Raw genomic sequence first — 19015 nt, 5'->3', positions numbered from 1 at the left:
ATAATATCAAAGTTGACATATCCCCCAAATGTTCAAGTTGTCACAAACGGGGCAAACTATGATGCATTATCTGCTTTTGTGAACGCTTTGTTGTCTGTGTCTTTAAATATTTTTTATAAAAGGTAAAAAACTAAAATAGATAAAAAAAAAGTTTTGAACAAAGTTGAGACTGCATAAATAATGTGGTACAAAACTTGAGTCAACTTGGCCCAGACTTAGTTAATATAATGAGCATTTAAGGATACTTTTTTATCATTTTGACATTTCTTATGTATCCCTGTCTTGAGTCTGCCACAGTCATAAACTCTTCAAAAGACTCGTTGGCGGACATACAGGCTAGTCTAGTCTAGTCCCCATTTCAGGGAGAGAGTTGCAAAATCAGATATCGTAAAAATTCGCCTGACATAGGTTTTTTAAACTAAATCATACCTATGACAATAGTATATTCAGCCCTCCAAACTTATTCCAAAACACATTTTAGCTGTCTGTTTTTCAAACATTAATAGTCCTGGTATTGTCATAACCTCTGTGTCGTAATCATAATGCTAAAACTTAAACCTCATAACTCAAAAACAGTTTTGAATATTGAAATGAAAGTAGCCAAAATCTAGTTAAGTAGTTACAAATGTACTAGGTCAAATCTTAATGCTACACTACATATGATATTCTTGTATTTCAAACAGTTGCAAACAAACTCATAACTTATATCAAATGTTCATGAGAGTCCATCAATCTGCAGCTGAATTGCATGTTTCTATCGGAGTATTTCACCAAGACATTATTTCAGTGCTATCTACTTTGCATTTTCTGGCGGGTGATATCAAGTTGTTGAATTTACTTGTTGTGGATTGGGCTAGGGCCATTAATTGAAGTTTACGATTGTATTTCTTGAGTCCAACATTGTCACAAAGTTTGATATTTTGAATTTTCAGATTTTGCAGATTACCTAATAGTACTGTCAGAAATCCAAAGTACTGAGACTGCAAAATGTCTTGGGCAAGTAGTCTGCCAGAAGAACTTGTTTGCCGTCCAACTGGGCTTATTTTCCTGACTGGTCTGGATGTGACATACAATGCTGTTCACAAGTCAATCTGGGACTCATTCTGCAACAACCGGCGCCCAGATAGGGTCCCGTTACAATTCCAAGTGGTCATGGGAGACCATGAATACCCGAAGTGTAGGACTAACAAGGTATTGAGTCAAGATGCATAAGAATATAAAGGAAAAAGTTCAAAGGTTTAGTTTGTTTGAGTTTATCAAGGTCTGCCCATGCCCATTGGCTGCATTATGGCTTGACCCCGCCGTGACTCCATCTCGACTTAAATTGTTGTTCAAAGGTTTATATAATAGACTGTGCCTAAAAAGCCCTTTTGCTGGAATGATTTGTCTAAAAAAATTAAATACCTAAAAATAATGTTGACTACAAACAAAGTACAAAAAAATGCATCTAATAAAGATTGTACTTATTGTACTCAATTGTACATTGAAATGTTTCAATCACTGATTAGCTTTATAAGCTGAATGCTAGTCTTTGCTCTGTGATTATTTCAGCGGCAGTCCTATGAATGGTACATTCCAAAGGGCATTCTGAAGAGTGGTTGGATGAAGAAGCACCTTGGCCAAGTGCCGGCTGTAGTTGTTGTCTTCTACGATCTTGATTGGGACGAAGGCATGTGGAAGGAAAAACAAATGGAGTGTGCCACCAGGGTAGAGATTGTCAGGTATTCAGACAGATATATGATGGCAAATAATAATGCACATGATTGTGTATAACTTTTTTTCTGTTTTACAGATTTTGATATTTGTCAGATGAATGGTTAAATACTTTGTAGCTTTATTGTTTTTGTTATAAATGATACTATGAGTGTGGTTGGTTTATTTATAAATGCAGTTACAGTTGGCTATTGCTTTTCTTACCCAGTCATAAATTATTAAACAGAAAAAAAGACATGTTGTTATTAGTTATTATAACTAACCTCTGATACTCAGAATATAATAAAAAAATATAATACACAATCATACATTTTTTTGTTTGTCATATCCTTTTGCTCTTTATATCTCAGAAACAGCCTGCAGGGTCGTGGAACAAAGGTGTGTGTGGTGCTGATCCAGAAGGCTGCCCCACTACCCCCAGGGGAGGATGTTGTAGCTGCTGAGAGGGCTGCTGCCCTGTGTAGCTCCTGCGAGCTCTCTGCCAAACACCTATATGTCCTTCCACAGACTGACCACCTCATTGGATACACCATCAGGTAGTAGATTGTATTACTCAACTGTATAAGTTTAAATGTAATAAAATGTACATATACATATATACAAATAGCTACATAAAATTGTGGTAACAATGTGAACATAAAAAGTAGAGGCTATGAGACTTTTAAACAAAAGTATGAGCAAGTCATTGATGAATATATGTTTGTATATAACCAATTGTAAATATTTTCCTATAATTTGTGTTTTTTTCTGCTGCTAAAATTAATAATGGGCTGCACCTTGTATTGTGTCACAGACTGGAGAATGCCTTCTATGAGCTGTCACAGGCATACTACCATGGTGAGTCACGCAAGGTGAAATCCCACAAGGACTTCCTCAACAGGACCACACACCAGGTAGGCTAGCATAGTTTACCTTGGGAAACATGTTTGAGTATAGAAAGTCTTGGTTGTGCTATCTGTCAGTGACGGCAGGTAGCAACTTTCAAAGTTGTTCTTCAAGCATGTTATTTGGTGATTATAGCCAATATCAAGTAAGGAAATTTGTATTTATAGTATCAAGTCTTGTACCTTGATTTTACATTGCAGTTGCTGTTTGTTCGACACCAGTTTAAGATTGCCTTCTTCAATGAACTGAAGCAAGACACACACACGGCAATAAAGTAAGACATCACTCAACCATAGCCCATTCTAAAAGTTAAATCCAATTACAATATCAGAGTATATAATTATGTGAACAATTTAGAATCTCAGTTTTACGGCTTTGAACTAAATTGACCTGATGTCGTAAATAAAAGCGTGGCAATTGTAGGCACTACAAGCAGGCGTATGGTCATGTCCTGGAGTTGAGAATGCATGACACCAACATCTTGGAGAACAAAAACATTGCTGGATACATCAACTATAAGGTATTTTGGCATATTGTTGAAAATCTTCATAGCCATAGCATAGTTTTTGTAGGTAAGTAGTAGCAGAGTATTTTAAAAAAGAAAACACCTTTTTCGGTATGCAGTATAAATCAACGGCCTTTTAGGGAGTAAAGTTTATGCAGAGTTTGCAGACTTTGGATGCACACCCCCTTACCCAGAATCCTTAAAATTTGGCATTATTTATGGTTAATAATGATACTTTGTGACATTGAACATGTTTATTCTGCAATGTATACTTGATGATTGAGCATACTGGATTGCAATCAAACTGGAATCTTAATTTCTTTCACATTTCACAGTTTTAGTACAAAAAATGCAAAACAGTAAATGAACAATTATCAGATGTGAAACTTCCATGATATTCACAAACTATGTGTTGCATTTTGTTCTGATAAAAAACACTTATTGATTCTTTATTCTAGATTATGAATACTGAGTTTGCTAGCCGAGCTGTTATATTTTCAGATATGCAGGCTGTCATTCCAACACAATGCACCACTTGATGGTATTGCTCAGTTCAGGAAGCATATTGACTTCTTCAAATCCAGGGTTGGAATTGCAGACCTAGCATTTGAACACAGTGCATGGATGTCTAAACAGTATGTGCTGAACACATTTGTTTGAACTTTTCAGGTTCACATTAAATCTCAGACTTGTCAATTTTGTTTACTTTACAATCAACTATTTCAAAAAATGTATTTAGCATAGTTATTTATAGCACTCAATTGCACTAAGGAAATTTTAGAAATAATTCATAATTATTAAGGTTATGTTTTGATTTCTTTATCAAACTGTTTTCTATCAATAACTTAAATAAAGGCTTGTAATTGAGGGTTTCAGTGATTCACTTTCCTGTCGGTTTATCATAATGCGAGAACAGTAGTACATTTAAATAAATACTGGGGTAATTGTTGCCGTGTTCTGTACTGTCAGAATGATTTCTGTGTGTTGTCAGGTTCCAGGTGTTTGGTGACCTGTTTGATGAAGCAATCAAACTTGGGCTCACAGCCATCCAGACCCAACATCCGGGCTTCTACTACCAGCAGGCTGCCAACCACGCCATCGCACGCAAACATCTCGCCCGAGGAACTTGCAAGGTAAGTCCTGGCCACATTGTTATTTGTAGTAAAAGGCAAATGAGATTGCCCCAGGATAAAAGGAATAGACATAAATTGTGCTCGTGGTAGGAATTATATAAAAAAAAATCAAATTCATGTGCACACTTTTTATGATGTTTACTTTGTGTACATGCCATACTTAAATTAAAGTATTGAGTCACTGTAACTAAGTATTCGATTTCACCCCTCCCTGTGTTCCAGGCTCTTACTTCACCATTGAGCCCAGACCCGCTGGAAAGTCTTGCTAATCTGGACTTCTATGGCCAGCGACCCTGGAGGCAGGGACACCAGAGTGAGTAGCTTGCTGAGGAATTTGTTTTTATTTGGCCCTATATTTCAATTCATTAGTCTACAAAGCTCTTAAAAGCTTATGTATTATATTTATATGGTCATTGTCTCTCAAAATTATACTTATCATATCATAAACTTTGTTTGATAAGTTATTGGGGTTTTTCAGGTATTGACCCCCCTGACCAGCAAAGAGAGAAGGAAGGGATTGCAGCCCTCCAGGCCCAGGAACTTAAGGAGGATCACTCTGTATGTGTTGAACCCCTCTCTTTGTACTTTGTCGATTTTTGTAGGACACAAAACCAATCAAATATGTTTGATTCAACTGACACCAAACTGCCTATTTTCATGATGATCTGCATGAACATGATCAATGTGTGTATACCACGTGATAAATTGCATCATAAATGCTACATCGGAAGGCAATATTTTAATGTGTAGTATGTTTATACTTTAAACAAAGATAATTTTACTATTTCTTCACCATTTAAAATGAAACATTTACGCTGCTTACGGAGCCCTGTTTTCGGTCTTTTACCAGAGATTGATTGAGAGTTTAGTTTTTTAAAACCTTTCCACAATACGGCCGTCTGACGAAGCACTGTCAAAACATTATTTTGGAAACAGGTTTGTCGAAGTGTTTGATGAAACTAATGAATTTATCAAATTTCGGTAATAAAACAAATGCGGGGCTCTTTAAGCGGCTTAGACTGCCTTTTCTTTTATTTAAAACGGTGATGTAAAAGAAAAGTTATCTTTGATTGAAGTCTTCATTTTAAGCAAAATGTTGCCTTCCGACGAAGCATATATGACGTAATTTATCATGTGGTATACACACACTGATGATTAGGCATAAAATAATATGTGTTTGTTTCCACTAAACCGACCTTCCAAATTTTTTCTTCCCAATGCTACACATTTTTTGACGAAGTGTGGATTTTTTTTCGTTAGTTCCTGAAAATGTTGAAATTTGACGATTTTGTGTTTAAAACTTTCTGCAATAATGATATACACTGAAATAGTTCTGTTACAGAATCCCAGTTTTCAAAAAAAGAAAATGGCCCAAAAAAAGTAATGCCTACCAACTGACCTTATTTTGTTTGGAGATGTTAGTGGAAGGACTTTTTTTGGCCTTGATATGTTTCAATCATTTTTTTTTATTCCCTTACTAATATACATATTTGATGAAAATAGGGTTGTAACTTACTACTGGCAACTATTTTTTTCAAAATTGCACAATTCTTTATTCCAGTGGCTGATCATTCCCCTGTTAAACAGTGCTGTGGCTCAGTTTAAGAAGTATAAGTCCTTACGGATGAAACGATTCCTCAGTGAGTATTGGAAACATTGTCGTGTAGTTACTGTCATTTGGGGTTTACTGTATTGGTCTTTGTGTAAGTGAATATAAACATATACAAATTATCCTGTACATTTTTCTGGAAGGATATGCTTCTGTTTACAGTGGTGCAGATGGGAGAAGAATATTTCCATGCCAAGGACTACCAGAGAGCCCTAATGTATGTATCTGACATGTAAAATCGACCAGCATTCTTTTCATAGTTTTGACCTAGCTTTTAGAATCATACAGATTCACTCTGATTACTTTTGACTGTCAGAGCAGTCATGATGGTGATAAATTATGTTTTTATATATATACCTAAATTAATCAAACATTACAAAAAGTTCTTCTGGGCTTCTTGGCATTTGTCTACAATTGTCTGAAATTCATCCCTTAATTAGACACATAAATTTTAGAGTATTATTTATTTTCGTTACTTTAACACTTAAATAATTTTGATAGAATATTATTTCACTCAAAGTCATATGCATATTTGTTGTGTAAATTCTAATGATGTATAATCACCTCCCAAGGTTGTTGAGCAAGGTGACATGGGAGTACCGTGGAGAACGCTGGTGGTCCCTGCTTACCTCCATTCTTACCACAGCCCTCAAGTGTGCCTACCTGACTGGCCGCCTGCAGGACTACGTTGTCAACTGTGTTGAGCTCATTGGACCTTGTATCTTTCCTCATGCATAGTCAGCACATGCTAATAGTTTAGCAAGGCATTTTGAGCTCCGTTTTATTCAGAGATGATAATTAGTAATAGCTTTTGTGCTTTTGTTTCATAATTATTTTTTTTTATTTACTGTGTAGAAATTCATGTTTTCAATTAATGGATATAAAATAAGCCATGATATTAAAACAAACTTGCCAGTACTGGTGTGACTCCTTAACCTTAGATTAGATACTACATGTTCTGTGGAAGAGAAAACACGAATACAAATGAACCTTCTGCGTGTCATGTCTGTAAGTTGAATTTTTTTTTAAATATCTGTTGTACCAGGAAAGTAATTAAATTTTGAACAAAAGTAATATTTATCTCTTTCAGTTTGACAATCTTAAAAATATGCAAACATACAATTTAGGAAAAATCTTTCATCTGACATAAAAAATATACCAATTTTTGAGTGTGTTAGCATACTGGAAGAGGTGTCAACCTCTCACTCAAGATCCTATGCAGAGTTAATGTCTCATGGCCTCTCATAAGCTACTGGATATGATTTTTACTGTTTTCACAATCATGCTCAAATGAATGAGTATCATACAGATATGTTTTCCTCTTGGCAGAATGATGCTCCTGATGCAGAGCCTGGGCTGGACAGTGGGTGTGTGGAGAAGGCCCGCTCCCTGTGGACCCCCACATCGGAACCCTTTGTGTTTAATGTGGAGATGCAGAACATTGTGCCATGTGGTATGTAAACCCCTGTGGTGATTGTCAGTCTTGCGATAATGCATGACCTTCATATTTATTTAACAAGGATGGAAGAAGGTAGATGTACTCCTTTGTAGGTGTATCTATACTTGTACAAGATTGCATACTAATTCATATCTTTGTTTGGATGCATTAAAAAATGCATACAATATACCTCAAGCTGAGCAAGCTTCATGTTTGTTGTATTTGAGTATTATTCCTGAAGTTGTATCTACATGTACATGTATTTAAGCCCTTAGATGTTTCTGTCAGTCAGTTCTTGAACTGCATGTAGGTACAGCTGGAGCTATTTCGAATAGCTAACTTCTCTTAGGTGTAAATTTTGAAATTGTTACTGCTCACTTGAAAATACAAAAATCTTTATTTAAAGTTGGGTATATGTTTACAAGAAACATTAGCTCAATGACCTATTTTCCGACATGAATAACAAATATACATAACATATCAAAACATAACAAAAAGCTGGTAACCTGGAAATAAAAGCATATAGTTTTAAATAGGTACAATATTGGAACAAATATTTACAAAAGCTGTTTCTTAATGTATGCAAGTATAAAATTACAAGATCAATCCAATTTATTTGAAATAAGGTCAAATGTTACAAATATGTAAACACTAAAATCAGTTAACTTATATTTTTATATTTATTTATCCTTTGATCTAATGTTTACACACAATGTAAACAAATTTATGAATACACTGGCTTGATCACAAGTTACCTTATCAAATTATTAATATTATATTTTTCAGATCTTCTTTTAAATAGCAAGAAATACAATAGTTGATATAAAAATGTAATTGTTTTTCAAATATTTGAGGTTGAATTCAACATTTTCAGTCAGTATTGATTTTCTCTTTGTTATCTGATACTGAAAGTATGACAACTACTGTACAATTTCTCACGCTACTTGATCACGGTAATCTTTTTTCTTCACGCACTGCTAGTCCTACAGCTCTATTTTTAGCCTAGAGCTTGTCAGAGCTATGTCTTCAAATAAATTTAAATTTAAAACTTTATTTTGATTTAAATTAGTTTCTGACAATATATATGGGTATATTTTATCTTCAACCCTAGTAAGAAATCAAGCTCTTTTTAATCAAATAAAATTCAACATGAAGTGAAGCTGTTATACTTTTGTAATCACGTTTTTTAGCAAAAGCAGCAAGCTAATTAGTTATTCATGGTGAATGCACCAAGCTTTAGATTCAGTCTAGAGCTATAAATATGAGAGAAAACAAAAAGCAGGTATCGCTTCTCGGCCTTTTGGCTAAGATCAAAGTGTAGTATCTGTTCTTATCAGCTTAATATCTGATACGTCCCCCATTGGGGGACTTCGATATTAAACTGATTTTTGAACACAGATGAGAAGTCAGGGGCTTGCTCCGCTCTCGTCACGGGTTGGCCCGGTATTGCAGTACCTCCGGGATCGGCCCACTCCCCATCTGGGGAGATATAAAAACTAATTTCAAGAAACAAAAGTTCACAAAACCACCAGTCAGTGTTGTATTATATCATTTATAGACTGGTAGTTATTATGAGGTTTAAATGAATGACCATCATTCTTTTTTCATTAAAATCTTTTTGACACTATTGTTTCATATTAATCATAGTTGAGGCCTTCAAGTGTGCTTAACATGAAAACAAATTAAACATTTTTGTATTGATAAAGAGAGACTAAGAGAGACTTTCAGCACCACATAACATAAATGTTGCATGATTCAAATGTGTCTGCTTCCAGTTGAGTGTAAGGCAAGGTTCACGTCGTTGACAGTGGCCGCGGATGAGGAGGTGGGGCTTGAGGTCTACATCAGAGTTCGCTGCCCCTTTCCTGTCAGGTTTTCCAAAGTCAGCGTCTCGCTCAACAACCCGGTACGTAGCTATGGAAGCTTTTCATGTCGGTATATAAAAGTGCTTTCTTGTGAAATAAATGTAACTTAACTCTATGTTCATTTAGGCCTTTTTTTTTAATTATATGTTTTATGAGCGGCCAGAGTTGTGAAGTGTCGGAGGAGGAGGAAATAAACATAAAAATAAAATTACATTTCTGGAATTTTATTTTTTGGTCGGGAAAAAAACACACAGAAAAGCAAAAGCTATGATGTATTCTCTATGACTCTCTATTTTAATGTCAAATCAATATGTAAGTGTGCACATTTGTTTTTGCTTTATCTGACAAGTTCACTTCATATTTTCATTATTATTTAAGTTTTTGATTATTTGTTTTTTTATCTCAATTAAAATTGTATTAATGTTTTAAGACCATTCTGGCTTTTTAGCTTGACTATTTAAAGTATAAGGAGGGCTTTTCTACTTGTGCTGGCATCTATATCGGTGCCTGATACTCAATTCAAATTATGACCTCTGATTGTTTTAAAAAACATGGTTATGTTTTTCTTCATGTTCTTTTGATCTAATTTAAAAATCATTTATGTAAATAATTTATTTTAGTATGCCATTAGGCATTTAAGATAATTTTTAAACTTTAAATGATCACCGACCCTTGATGGACTTAGAGAGTTTGGTTTAAGTTTTTTAGCAAGGATTTTGGGTCACATCACAAAATTGTTCATACTATACACATAATACTTCAATTCGTGCTTAGGGCCAGTAAGACAACTCTATTTGCTCCTAATCAAGTTATGGCTCCTGTTTTAACTTTTGGCAAGTAAGGAATTTGACTTGATTATTTATGCAAGTGTTAAAAGACATCAGAAAATATAGTAGACAACTCTATATGATCCTCAATATGAATAATGGCCCCTATAAGACTGAGGAGGTTTGGGGGGGTTTTCTGCATTTTAGGATGTTTGGTCATAGATAAAAAAATGCTTCTGCAATTAACATAATACTTCTCCTTAGTTTTCAGGGCAATAATGATTATAGTTAGCTCTAAATGATCCTCAACACAACTTATGGCCCCTATTTTTCACATCCACATATTTCATTAATAATGCATGCTATTCAGTTTTATATCTCAAAGCCGCATAATCAAGTGTGACAGCTTCTGTTATACCTTGAGTTTAGTTTTGCACACTTACTTGAATATCAGCAAGTTTTCACATTAAAGCATTACATATATGAAGCTGGATAATTATTATATACATTCCATTTCACCTACACTAAAAATGCTTAGCAAATAGCTTTATTATCTTTTTACACCAACAATGACAGTTTGACTGAGACTCCTTCATGTGTTGCATCCCCCTGTTCTAGATGTACAACCAGTACCTGGAGGTGATCGATGGTCATGGTATCTCTGCGGCATCAGAGGGTGAGAGTCGGGAGGGGAACTTGTACCTGGTCCCTGGCACCACACGACGTTACTCGTTCTCCTTCCTCCCCGTACAGGAGGACGTGGGCAGTCAGCTTGAGGTCAGTGTAGGAAACTTATTACTACTTTTCATTTCAGTACATCTTTAAATTTTACATGCATTCATAAGCATTCAGATAGTGTTCCCTTCGAGTAAAACAAACCCCGAGCAGCTGGCACTTTCTCTTTTTTCTCATTCACTGTGGGTGTGCTGAAGATTGCCAGTGGAAGTGAAATTTGATTTTGGAAACTATGGGTTTTTTACTTCAAAAAATCCTAACCTGATGAAATGTGTGGTTATCTGCTAAGATGTTTCAAGCACCTGATTGATATTCACCAGGCGCTTGATATGTAACTTCCAAAATGAGGTGAAATTCTCAACTGTCAAAGTACTAATCCTGTTTGCCTACAGGAATTGCCAAAACTGCACATTAAGGCGGAAAAATTATATTAAATTTATTCATGATTTGTGGTGTAATGTTTGATAAATTAATGCCATTGGTGATTTCAGATTACTGGTGTATGTGTGGTTTTGGGTTCTGAGACCGCTCGTTGTGGTGTTATGACATGGGTGGGGGCCGGAGGGGATGCCCTACCCCCTATACAGACTGCCCTCACACTCCTGCCCAGGAAACTCCGCTTACACACTATAGACTGGGACCAGATCGACACAGACAGTGTCACAAAGTAACTCTTGCTGTGCAGCTGTCTTTAAAAAAAAATTATTATTATAAGACATTTTATTAACATCTCACTACACTAGCACTGGCAGAAATTCAATTTGGATTATCTAACTACAGTATATTAAAAAAAAACGTTATTTTATTTGAATTAAGTTTTAAAAAAAAAATAGTTTTGCAGATTTTTTTTTTAAAGAGAACTTCTATTCACTACCGGTACATTTTTGAACATTGAGAAGAATTTATACAGCCTTTCATGTGGATTGGAGAACACGTAAATAAGAGCAATTTTCAGTTTCATAAATTTTTATAAATGTAGTAGTATTTAAAATATGTTTTGCATGTGTCAATGTCTGTATTCAGGATAGTATCAAGACCAGCGCACTTGGACATCTGTCTCCAGCACGAGGCTCCGAGTCTGCAGAACGAGTTTTACCAGATCCGTGTGGTCGTCCATAACCGTGAAGACACCGCCATCACCAATGTCAGGTATATACAAATAGCTTGTACTAATGCTTGAAACAAGTCGTTAGCACATTAGATTAGTTACAGCCTGCATTTGTTGTTCATAAAATGTTGAATGTTAATGGTTGTTAATGGTTGCTTACATGGAATTGATCATTTGAACAAATAAAGAGAGAGGGAAAGGCAACTGACCAATTGATAGTCTCATATAGAAAAACTCAAATATCTATCTGAACAAACAATGGAAAATCTGGTTGTTTCGGTACAGACATATAAACTCTGTGGTAGCGGACATGTTCAAAGGTATCAATACATTATGAAAAACTTTGGTGATTTTCAATTCTCTATAACTGATATTTCAGACTCGAGAATGTCATTTTAATAATCATATAATCATTTCGCGACAACAATTTTGCCTGAACCATTATACAAGCAAAAGTCAACATTTCATTGTTTTACTAACAGTATTGTTGTTTGCAGTCTGTGTGTCACAGTTCCTGAGAGGGATGACTTTGATAGGGCCAGTAAGTAGTAGGATAGTTTTCTGTTTTGAATTGCTCTGACTGGCCAGAAAAATGGTTGCACGTGTTGTTATCGATTTTTAGAAGTGAAAATCAACAAAATAAGTTATGTTTTTTTTTTTTTATTTAAGACTTCAGGAATGTATTTGAAATATTGTGATATTAATTGCAGATATGTATATATATGTATATATATTTGGTGGGTTTCTGTAAGTTGAAACATTGCTAAATGATATGTTCACAGCCCACCTGAGTGTTGACCTGCCAGAGTTTGATGGCCATGTGGTTGGGCGGCTGGCCTACATTGACCTTGGCTCACTCGAACCTGCAGCAGAGACGGCCAAAAACATCTTTGTCAAATGTCTCCAAACGGGGCCAAAACTTATTACATTCCAAGTAGGTAGAAACAATTTACATATAAATAATAAAGGAAATGTTGGGATGTTGTGTTTTTTGGTGAAGGCGTCTGCCACTCACCCAAGAGATTGTGGGTTTTATCCCCACCAGGGTTACCTTCTCATAGTAATTTTCTTAAGGTGATAAGCATCTAAAATTGGCAACTGCATGGTAGGCTTTGCCAACAATGTTCATTAATTGTCAATATTTACCTTTACTACTAAATGTATAAGAGCAGATATAAGTTTACTATTATGCTAATGAATAGGAATTTAATTCTTATATCTTTACGTTATTTTCACTCACTGTTAATTGTTAACCATCAGCAGTCCAATAACAGATATGGCTTCAATTATTTTTGTGTTTGTAGGTCGATTACAGCATAGATGTTAAGGCCAAGGGGCATGTGATCCCATGTGAATGCAGCAAGCTGGAATCACTCACCTTGAACACTGTCAGCGCCTTTGAGGTCTCTGTCAAACTCATGAACATGAAGGTAATTCTTATAAGTAATACTTGTGAAGAAAACACAGCAATGTAACTTACTTTGTGCTATTAAAGTCTTAAATATCATGTATGGAGGATATATCCATGTTTTTATAGTGTCACATTTTATTGAAAGCTAAACAAAAGAAGTAAATTGACCTTCAAATTAAGATTAAAGTTTGTATATATTTAGATTAGTTTGAATTTTTTTTATATTATAAAGGCGTTCATAAAGCCTTAATCTGCTCAGAACTCATCTATTGATATTAGAAAGAGTTAAAGGAATTTCACCTTCAGGTCAGACAGCGTTGGTAAAGCTTAGCGTATATCTTAAAGAGTAAACTGAGTTGTGAGTTGTCTATGATTAAGTGTATCTGTTTTCTGTCAGTTTGAGACAATCGAGGCTGTACAGGCAGAGGAGCCATTCCTGCTGATGCCAGAGCTGAAATGTACATCCCCCTGGCCCGTGGACATCCAGGATAGTGACCTGCAACTGGTGGGTTACACAAATTTGTGTTCATTTTTCATAATGATGTATAATTCTAAAAATTTAGTTGTCAGAGCTCAAAACATATGAAATATTTGATTGATCATAATTTCAGAATAGTTACATTGCGAAAGAAGATGAGACCAAGTCACAGCTACCTGGAGGTAAGTACCTTGCAAAATAATCATTTAAGTTTGGTAAGTTTGTTGATAAGAATAAATCACATAAATGTCATTAAATGTCATAAACAGAAGTGTACATTTTTTTTAAGTATTTTTATGATAAAAATATCCAAACAATTGAATCTCAATGAATAAAAAGAAATGGAAGACGACTTGAATTTACATAAGATTTCTTCGTTAGTATTTGGCAAGTAGACATAAAAACATTTTAAAGATGTCTTAGAAAGAAAAAAGAAGGATGTCTCAGATAAAAACAAACAATGAATTCTTTGCTGGTTTCCAGTGTGTCTGGAAAAGAGTGAGTGTGCGGCGGAGTGTTACTGTCTCACGTCAGCCAACACCGTTCCTGCCTCCGTCAACCTCGGCAGCTATGTGCTCCACTGGAAAAGGTCACACATTAATCTTTTCTGTAAATCTTCTTATTTCCATCATTCATGGAATTTATTTGTGTAAACTGCTTAATTGATTTAATCTGCACTTTACATGTAAATTCAGAGGATTTGGTATTATACATTGTATATGCAGTAAGAAAAAGTCATATTACACGTACACATAAATTTACACATTCATATCAGTTATAATCTTAATTATCAAAATGATTAACAAAAGTACATTGTACATATGTCATGTCTCATAACAGTTTACTGCTAGTTGCATATGCTTTTCATCTTGTGATGCTATTCTTGCAGGCGCCAGTCTGACAAGGCCGGAACTATAGAGCATCCTTCCGTGACGAGCCTGTTTTCCTTGCCAACTGTGAGCGTAGAGCATGTGCCACTGTCCATTGACCTCCAGCTGCCTGCCTTCGGAAAGATGAAGTGCCTGCTACCCATCTGCTACATGATTACAAACCGCACGGGATTCCCACAAGAGATCGAGGTGAACATGGAGGCCAGCGAGGCTTTCATGTTCTCTGGGAATAAACAGGTGGGCAGCCACACTGGTAGAAGTGGTCATATACTGTACATAGAAACATTAAAGCTTAAGTCTTAACAGTTAAATGTATACTAGCGACTAATTATTATTTAATAATTCTATGCAGTTTTTTTTTTATATCAGTTCAAATCAGGAAGTATTCAGTAATCCTCTGTAGCCAAGTGGTCAGCATGCAGGACTTTTCATATTGTGTCAACATGTAACATATTTTTTTTATTCATATTTACTGTATACCATATACATACACTAATATTATAACCATCCTGTAAGTTTTTAGAACAAGATAACTAAAACAAACTAAAACACTGGAACAGTTAAATTTTCAATAAATGGTGTTGGTAAATGATATTATATATTCCACAAAGCCATTACATGAAACATCAAACAGTGCAAAATACTTTAAATATAACTATTTAAGTATTTAGAAACTTAGAAAATGCAATAAAGATCTTAATTATTTAATAAAAAATACATGGGCATGTGCCCGGAATAAACTCACATGGTTTATTGTACTAAGACTGAGATTGCTTAAATACAAGCTTGTTACCATTTAAGTTATTATGCAAGATGATTCTTCGCCCAGAAATAAAACTTGAAGTGATGACCATGTTTAATATACCACCTGTTTGTAATAAAAAGGCACAGAAAGACCTGAAGATAATTTTTAGAAAATAATTCAGCTGTGAAATTATACTAATAGAGGTCACCAGGATTGGGTCATTCAGGTAATGATAGTAAAACTAGTGTTACATTGTAGGTTCATTTCCGGTTGTTACCTGGGAAACCATATCAGCTGACGTACAACCTGTTTCCACTGGTGGCCGGGCACGTCTCTCTGCCCAAACTTCACCTTAACATGACACGATATGCTGGAACAATGGACCCAATCGTGCAGAAGATGCTTCCATCACATATATTCATTAAGGTTAGTCACTGACATATGTTAATATATCGGTATGGTTTTTAACCCTAAAGTTTCATGTCACAACATCATTTGATGACAATATTACTGATATACTAAGGAACACAATGATGTTCTTATTTTTCAAACTGATTTTGATGATCATTTATATGTTCAAGGTTGGTTGAAAATGTGACTTTGACCTACAATAATGAACTCTCTCTGATACAATCAACACCCAATCAAAAGCAGCATTTAATGACACTGTACTGATGACATCAGATGAAGATTTTTTTAATTATACAATTTGATGGTCGTTACTATTTCAGCCCCTCGGCAAGAAGCAACCTGGGGAGAAATAACCATGACATGGCAACGGTGTTGAATTACATTCCTTGATGTTTGTGTACTATGGCTGGTTGTTGACTGGTGTGTAACAGTGTGCTAGTGCTTTAAATGCTTATTGATTAATGATCATAAGGTGTGTTAAAAGCATGTGATGTTGGTTGTGTGATCAGTTGTATGTACTCCAGAATATCTTCCCTAGTAAATATAAAATTTTTAATCAACTTACATGCAAATGTATATTACAAAGTGTGAATACTCTTACTTATTGGTAAATATTTCAATGTAATCATTATGTAATTCTGTAATAATCTTTTAAGATGTCTCAAATTGTTCTTGTAGCAGTTATAACACTCCTTACCTGTGGACAAGGACATTAGTTATTATTTTGTCAAAGACCATTGACATGTATGTGGTCTCCATATTATTGTTGATGATGATTCACTAATAAATGTTTGTTGCTGCTCCCATGTGCAATATTTGTCTTATTAAATTAAGTATACAACCCTTGCTTTGTTGTTTGATTTAGTCGATTTAAACTGCCTAATTTAACAAACGTTTCTAGATTTCTATACCGCAAACAAACACGAGTGATTTAATTCAAGTATGTACGTGTCTTATTTGTATAAGCATTTGATAAAATGCAACTAAGCTGTTGCTACCGTTTTTTTTAAGATGTCTTTTTTGTATATTTCATCAAGAAAGTAAACACTCTCACACATATCAACATTGAGCATAGTGCGGTCAGAAACAGTCCCGATATTAGTAGTAAAATCGAAAAACAGCCGCAGAACAACGCGACCTCCAGATCTTCCATGCGATTACCCGAGTTCTTAAAGACTTAAAATCGTATTTAATTGTCATTTCTAAGCCTTTAATCTACTATAATCTTATATGAATATCGTAATATACGTAGTATTGCTGGTTTCAGTCTTAAGTTTATTGCTTATAAAGCAATACACTCCACAACAAATATGGCCGAAGTTACTGGTATATCATGGCTTTCGAAGGACTGGAATTATCCCTTCTGGGTGAGTGAAGCCTGAATCTAACACCGTCAGCGTACTTCTCATCATCGGTTAATCGTGTAACAAAGTGCACAAATTGCTACATTGTATATATATATATATGCACTTGGTTAACGCGACCGTTTAGGTGCCGCTTTGTACATATCGAACACGTTACACTTTCCTCCTTCATTTTGAAATTCGTCCTGGAAATTCGGACACTATAGGGTCAAATGATTGAACAGAGAGATAATACGAACTATTACTCGTAAACAAAGATAATGTCATTAGGGGCAGCTAACGGAATATGCAGGCTCACTCTGATGCATCGTCGCACAGGTCGTTGTAAAGCGGAGCACGTATATGTAATTAAATTTATAATATTTTATGCAGCTAAAATCCCAGTACATGGCCACGGACCTATAAACCATGGGTCCGTGACATGGCTAATGGCGTCACGCCAGCCTGTCCTTTGAGGCGTCCTAGGTTGGAAATGTAACGACGATCTCGTACAGTTGGTTCCAAAGACATATATATCATCCGGCAAGAAGAACTGGCGATATACATCCGTCCTGCAGAATGGGAACATGTATCGCATAATGCAGTCAAGTCCGGTAAGTGTAACTGGTTGAGGAATCTGTCACCCAGGAAAGTCGATCAGGCAGCGGGTAATCCTGCATATTATCACCAACGAGTTGTCCGTGTGAGTTAAACAAACTTAAAAGGTACTTGCCGGTGTTACTGTGGCTAAGTAATAGCTATGGATAGTGTATCTGGCCTTGAATTGGTTGCGCTACTTGGTGATCAGGACACTTCGATTTCGATTCTTCTCCCATTCCTTCAGGCGGTCAAGATCACCATGCAGTACAGTTACATCCTACTCTGTACAATTATTCCTGTTGAAGAGACTATCGACTGCGAAAATGTGGTCAAGACCTGTTGATTGCGGTTGGAGAGGTAGCTCTGGATACACTGTAGAGTGTCTATTAATGCTGTAGTGGCGAAACTTCAAGGAGAGTCGCTGATGTGGCATCTTTGCGAATGCTTCCGAGAAGTCATCAAGAAGTGCATTCATCAGCTCTATTTTGTCGACTCCCGTGGAGAGGTTCTGTAGCATAATGATAGTTTGACTGTCGCATGAGCGTTTCTTCAAGAATCCACGATGAATGTCAGAAAGGATGTTGTCTAGCTATAGGCGTAAAGGTTTTGCATGACCTGGGTGTCGATGGTGTGTTCCTTCAACCTGCAGGAGATGGAAGTGGGGGATTGGCCGGTAGTTTACTCAAAGTTATTTTGTCGGAAATCCTGGAAACTAGAATGGGAGCTGGGAATATCTCTTCGTTCACGGAACGCGATGTAATGGCGTTTGGTCCTTGAGCCTTATTGGGCAAAGACAACTTTAATTGGGGAGACGGGAACCAAACATCGAGTTCATGCGTGACAAGTTTTCCCCGGAGAAAGCGCTGCTGAACTGATAATTCAAAACGCTGAACTTGGTCTTCGGGTCGTTATTCGACATCTTTCTAATGAAGGGAGACCCGCTGTTGTCGCATTATCTGCTAATTATGACGGTGATGGTTTATTCGGGTTCTTGTTTGTGAATAATTCATGTGGTCAATAAATTGATATTTTTCTAATTCTTACGTTCACCTTTTTGTGTATGTGTTTTTTTGTTATATATTATGACCAACTTTACGGGGAAAAGTATTTTGTTTAAAGAAGTTACACAAAGCCTGAGATCAGCCGTAAATCGAGCACCAGCTATATGTTGCTCGTCTCACTCAACTTCAGATATGTTTGTGGGAATAAGTGAAATGTTTTATATTTGTTGTGATGGAAAAACCACCGTCCTGTTTAAAACAGCATTGTTTAAATTATTAAGTTTTCCTTTACTTTACGTGTTACGTTTTTTCGCAAAAAAGGGGAGGGTATTGCCTCAAGTCTTGCATTAATTATTCTTGGTTGTTTGTAACCTTGAA

At 35.8% G+C, this 19015-nt stretch overlaps 1 protein-coding gene and 1 non-coding gene across 2 annotated transcripts; both read left to right on the top strand.

The window, feature by feature from the left end:
* LOC128232846 (trafficking protein particle complex subunit 11-like) lies at positions 1–16536 on the top strand. Its single transcript, XM_052946611.1, has 29 exons — positions 1–122; positions 933–1191; positions 1552–1721; positions 2064–2249; positions 2507–2606; positions 2799–2872; positions 3022–3118; positions 3605–3738; positions 4095–4236; positions 4459–4549; positions 4715–4794; positions 5798–5876; positions 6008–6062; positions 6418–6563; positions 6792–6853; positions 7175–7298; positions 9059–9189; positions 10534–10692; positions 11142–11317; positions 11674–11799; positions 12256–12299; positions 12541–12692; positions 13063–13188; positions 13567–13674; positions 13781–13829; positions 14131–14236; positions 14537–14774; positions 15541–15708; positions 16014–16536. Exons 2-29 carry the CDS (start codon positions 988–990, stop codon positions 16044–16046), a joined length of 3360 nt encoding a protein of 1119 aa, XP_052802571.1. The 5' UTR covers positions 1–122; positions 933–987; the 3' UTR covers positions 16047–16536.
* On the top strand, positions 8568–8760 carry LOC128233123 (U2 spliceosomal RNA). The gene has a single exon (XR_008260621.1). It is a non-coding gene; the product is annotated as a U2 spliceosomal RNA (small nuclear RNA).
* Positions 16537–19015: the final 2479 nt, after the last annotated feature.

Source organism: Mya arenaria, chromosome 4 (genome assembly GCF_026914265.1).
Source record: "Mya arenaria isolate MELC-2E11 chromosome 4, ASM2691426v1".
Taxonomy (NCBI): Eukaryota; Metazoa; Mollusca; class Bivalvia; order Myida; family Myidae; genus Mya; species Mya arenaria.
The sequence above is the reverse complement of the archived record's forward strand: the minus strand, read 5'-3'. Positions and strand labels throughout refer to the sequence as shown.